The sequence below is a fragment of the Pteropus vampyrus genome, unplaced genomic scaffold (genome assembly GCF_000151845.1).
Source record: "Pteropus vampyrus isolate Shadow unplaced genomic scaffold, Pvam_2.0 Scaffold3, whole genome shotgun sequence".
NCBI classification, from domain to species: Eukaryota; Metazoa; Chordata; class Mammalia; order Chiroptera; family Pteropodidae; genus Pteropus; species Pteropus vampyrus.
Genome location: NW_011888784.1, coordinates 14,723,577 through 14,729,081, shown reverse-complemented (window position 1 = coordinate 14,729,081; position 5,505 = coordinate 14,723,577). Strand labels below are relative to the sequence as shown.

The 5,505-nt window shown below is 42.4% G+C and overlaps 1 protein-coding gene across 2 annotated transcripts in view; it reads right to left on the bottom strand.

Annotated features, from left to right (window-relative positions):
- Positions 1–127: 127 nt before the first annotated feature.
- Positions 128–5,505, bottom strand: part of INO80C (INO80 complex subunit C) — an 18,215-nt gene continuing 12,837 nt past the window's right edge. The window contains exons 4-5 of one of the 2 annotated variants that reach the window (XM_023531602.1): positions 4,152–4,219; positions 128–536 (exon numbers count right to left, since the gene is read on the bottom strand). In XM_023531602.1, coding sequence (XP_023387370.1) covers positions 405–536; positions 4,152–4,219 — 200 coding nt within the window. In that variant the 3' untranslated portion in view covers positions 128–404. The remainder of the gene's footprint in view (positions 537–4,151; positions 4,220–5,505) is intronic. The other variant, XM_011361571.2, reaches the window with a different exon arrangement.

Below are 5,505 nucleotides of genomic sequence, written 5' to 3'. Positions count from 1 at the left end.
AGACTAATATGCTCTAAAAAAGGAGTCATTGGGATCAAGAATAATCCAGCTCCATTGTCAGGATTCATTATAGTCTTTAAATACATTGTAAGAGAGTTCAGAGCTTTGAAGCCAAAATTCTGGAATGTACTTGGGTTATATTAAAAGCACAATTTTATATTTTCTTGTCAAACAACTTTACTTGAGACAACAAATGAAGTATAATTTAACTCAACAGGAAATATCACACTTGGAGGAAAAACATAGAAAAAAACCCCCTTAAATTAAAGCCAAATATTCTTTCCAAGGCACAGCATTGACATTTACAGATTGACAGCAAAATGAGTTTGTTTCCATGAAACAAAATCATGAGTCCAAAGTCTGCCTTTGAAACAGTTTTCCACTTCATCCTCACTTCTCAAGGCTCAGGGAACGATGCTTGTGGCCTTTCTCAGGGCCAGGTAGCCAGTGACGACATCGGATGGCAGCCTCCGAATGTAGGAAAACTCTTCAATGGTGCTGAACCGCAGCTTGCTCTGGGGGTCCGTGTAGTTGGCCTGGGTGGGAAATAGGCACAGAGAAGGCAGAAGAGGTGGTGGTAGTGGTGGTGAATATTTTAAGTTCGAGTTAAAATTTTTTTCTATTTTACTGAAAGTGAAATATATCTTCATTATGTCTTAACTCTGTCACCAAGAACACTAAATTTCTCACTCGGGCAAAAACTTGTTACTCTTCCCAGACTTGAGAAATACTTCAGGGTATGGATGGAAAAGGGATAACCACATCGGTCACTAGGATTCTTCTGGTTGGTGCCTCAAGGGTTGCAACCAACAGGTCCAAAAGTGAATTCATGATGATCACCCCTCCTGGATCTCTGCCTTCAATCTAACCACCTGCTTCAGAAGAATGTTCCAGATCTGTTCCCCAAGGCAAGGAGCAGCACACCCACCCCTCCCTGCCACCCTCCACCTACTCCAGGGCGCTCCTCTCCCATTCTTCCGCCCTCTCTCCATGCCACTCCCACGGCTCCCTGGGCTCCACTGCAGTGTTGGACTGGCCACCCACACCCACTCTTCCACTGCAAGACACGGCCATCCTACAACTGCAGCCAGGGTCATCTTTGCTACTTGCAATTCTGATCACGTTATTCTTCGTGAAACCTCTCAATGGCTCTTCTTTGTTCTCGAGACAAAGAAACAACTCCTCAGCATGGCTCCTGAGTCTTTCCTCCTTCTCATACCTTTTCCTCAGCTACCTGTTGTCACTCACTGGTTCCATCTACCCTGCCTCTATGTCTCTCCCTCCTGTCATGCCCCGTTTGCCCTTTCCTTGGGAGGGGCTCCCATCCTGGCCCACTTTGCTCAGCAATCACCCGTTCATCCTGTAGGACTCAGTCCCCAAAGTCATATCAGGGAAGCCTTATCTGTCCCCACAAGGTCAGGACCCCACCCTCACTCTTACCTCACCACTGTTCTCCTGTGGAATGCTTATCTCTGATGCTTTTACATCTATTATCTGCATGACTCTTTGACTAAGGTCTAAGCCATGAGGCTCCCTGAGGCAGGACCCCTGTGGTGTGCTCGTCACTGAACCCCAGCTCCAAGTGCAATGCAGAGTGCACAGTGGGCCTTCAGCCAGTGTTTGTACAGCAACAATAAATACATGAATGAACAAAAAATGGACAATCAGGACCATCACAGAAAAGAAAACTTGTTTCTCAATTGACATATCGAAATTCTCTTTTGGTCTGTTTTTAACATGTGCAGAGTGGAGAAGATAACTCTCTCCCTATATACCTCGAGGCACATGGCTCCTGCAGATTTTGAAACAGAAACCATGAGGATGAGTCATTTGGAGCTCCTTTAAAAAAATTATAAAGGATGCCATTAAAGTCTAGACAGATAACATCCAATTACTCAAGTGTGGCTTGTCTGCTCCAAGGTTGATCATCTCCTTGGAAGAGGAGGCAGCAACGCTGAGATCTGAGCAGGGAGGGGAGCGAAGAAGCAACAAGCCGAGGGAACTGAGTCATGAGTTTCTCATACTCTAAAAAGTCTTCAGTTCTGCCACTGGAGATCTCCTTAGGCTTTTTAACATCTATGCGTCAGGAAAATTTTAGATTATTTCTAAAAAACTAAGATTAATTGAAGTTCTGCATAAAATAAAACTTTGATCCTTCGGCCTGATCTAAATAGTGCCTTTCTTTACCACACTCCCTTCAGGGACAGTAATAGAAAGGAAAGCTTAACTAGAAAAACAGCAACAGCCCCTTTTGAGGCTCCTGGCCAGGAGGCAGTTAGATGGACTAACTGGCAGGGGGAGGCTGCCCCACAGTTCGAGCAGGGGCGCAGGCATGTGCATCTGGCTTTGATCATCTAGCCTCTGTATACGAACCAGCCCCAGCCTGGCTCCATTCCTGTGGCTGCCTCACTCCCACCACCAAACTGTCCTGAGCCGCTCAAGTTCAGACCTCACTGCCAAGAAGGCTTCTGAATACATAATGCAGAATACAGAGATAATGTGGCACCAACAAAAAGGTCATCAACAAGAACTTGCACAGACCGGACTTGACCTAGTATTCTGAACAGAGGGGAGGATGCCAAGTGACGCTGCAGAGTGGAACAAGTAAAGAACTGCACTCCTACAGTCGGAAGCTCCTCCGGATTCCATCCCTGGGGCCTGAATGAAACAAAGGCTGCCTTCCAGGAGGGCAGGCAGCAAACAGCTTTCAGGCCTTCCTCGCTGCAGGGGGACAGGGAGTGTTCACTGCTCCTCATCTTTCCCGAGCCACAGTACTTTCCATGGCTTGTAACCAGGGCTGAAAAGCTGTGACCCTGCTCGCCTCCCTGCCACACCTCCCTGCCACGCCCGCGCACAGGGGAAACAGTCAGTCAGTCACTTGGCTGGCTGCGAAGGGGTGGGTCATAAACAACTATTAAAAAAAGTCAAATATACGAGGTAACTATTTTCACGTAGTAGACAGCAGATAGCATAAGGCTACATTTCTCTAAAGGTGAAGTTCCCTTAGGGGACCTTTAGGAGGAGATACATGCCATGAATGGATGTGAAAAGAAGCCACCACAAACACACACCATTTTATAGTGCTTCTACTCTCTTTTTCATTTTTTAGCATCCTCGTGTTTAAGGATCTATGTTAAAAGTCTGTAGTACACTGAGGAGTGTGTGTTCTCTGAAGGAAATAAAACATATGAGTAATTCAGCATATAACTAACGTTATTTTCAAAAATACAGTAACAACTCAAATCCTTCCAAGGTAAAATGTGTATCATTAATTTAGTTTGTTACAGAAGCTGCAGTCATACATTTTCATAAAAATGTGAAGCATTTAAATGATGCGAAGGAGTTTTAAAAAGTGAAGTGACTCATTTTTTCTACAGTTATGAAAAAAAGCCTATCTTCCAAATCGAATAGTGATGAAGAAGGTGAGCTGAAAGTTCTACTCTTCGTCTACATTCTGAAAAGAAGGAAGCGAGACTCTTGGAGGTTCCTGAGGTTCAGTTACTTGCCCAAGTCCCACTTCTTCAACTATGCTGCTAGTTTTCAAACCGTGTTCCCCAGAAGGGGTTACTGTGGTGGGAGTGGGGAGAACGGAGGACCAGATCCACACGGGGCCACAGTGGGTAGGTGGGCTCCAGGGAATTCTGTAAAAGATTCCATTTGGAAAAGGAGTTCTGGTGCTTAAAAATATGTTTGAAAATCACTACTTTTACCATATTACCCCATTAGAGAAATTTCGATATTTAAAAAAATCATCTCTAAACTGCAAGAAGTTTTTTAAACTTGAACAGTAAAAAAAGATAAAAAAAAGTTTTCGTGTGTAGTTAACATATGTATGAAACATATACGTGTGTGTGTGTATGTGTGTGTGTATTTGTGTTTATATAGTTAAGCAGAGGAAGGGAAAGTGAAACTTGGGTCTGCTGCTTTTCGGAGCAATCCTTTCTCTAAGCTGCCCACATGAATGCCCCAGGCGGCAGCCATTCCATAATAAATGTGTGAACGCTTCAGCACAAACCCCATTACCTATTCAAAGTTTATGGGCTCCAGGCAGGACCAGTGGTGGTCAATATTCAACACTACTATGTAGACAACACTGTGAAATCTTCCTTTCAATTCAATGTTATAAGACATAGAGATGTAATTATACTCACAAGAAGACCCGAAACATCAGAATACTTCTTAGCTGGTTTGAAGGATGGAGGAGCATCAATACTGAAATCTGGAAACAAAAAAAAAAAAAAGAAAGAAAGAAAAGAAAAAGAAGAAAACTAAGCTGGCTAAAATACTGTTTGATAATATTTCTGAAATTTTTACTTCGCGCTTAAGTTCTCAGAATTCTCTGGGGAAATAATGCAGTATGTCACAGACCAAGTACAGGCTCCGGATCTAGCTTTGCCCTGTTCCCAGGAACACTATTCTAGCAGAACCACCAAAAAGCTCATCTGCCCACAAGCCACTTTCACTGTCTCAGGCTATATTGGCTGAAGGTGATGAGATGCCAAACAACCTACTGTTTGGATGTGAGCGTCCAAACACTGGAATGTCCACACTCAGACAACTGTCTAGCTCCCTTTTCACCAGTCTGAGTCACCCCTATGAAAGACGTACAGTGGGACGGGAGACGGAGGAAATTTTACCTATACTTTCCAATGAAGTTGTACAGAACATACAATAGTGCTTTCAATAGATTTGGAAATACCACAGCATAAAGCATTGACTCTGAAAAACACCAGCTCAGAGGGTAAAACAGAGCTGGCCTTTAAGCTGGTTGTTAGAAAACCTTCTAAATCTCGGGCAACCTTGTTCTTAGAAACAAATTTTAAGAGCAGATTTCTGAATAAGAAGTTTGTCAAATAGAAACACCGATATTATCATATCAGGACCTATTTCACCAGATTGAAATGTTAACAGTGACACTAAAAACCACTCATCCAAGACAATACAGATTCGACATAGATACAGTTATGAGGAAATATATACATAATTTCCCTACACTGATGCCACTATAAAATTCCTAAGCTAAAAATTGTTTCCTACATTAATATGAACATAATAATGTAGGTTTGTTATAAGAAAGTTTCTAGTCTAAACATTATGAACTCATAGAAGGCTCTAGACAGCTCACAGTTAGGATCGTTCAGTTGCCACGGCAATGCCCTTTCAGAAGCGAGAATTTGTTTCAGGTTCTTCCAGGTTCTATTCTTCTTGCCAGCTACTGCACCACCATGGCCAGAGTGCTGGAATTAAAAGCATGGATTAGATGAAACAAAAGTCAATGGAAAGTACCATTTCAGAATCTGACATTTATTCTTATTCATAACAGTAATATACCCTTCATTCTGTCAGCAATCATTTATACCCCTAAGGCTTTTTTAAAAAGTATATTTTAATCTTACTTATAAAAAACAATGCTTCTGAATTGTTGAAACCTATGAGTGAGTTAGTGATAGAGTAGAAATAAAGTGTTATTTTTTTTACATACACATAGAAAATCACGTCCTTTAT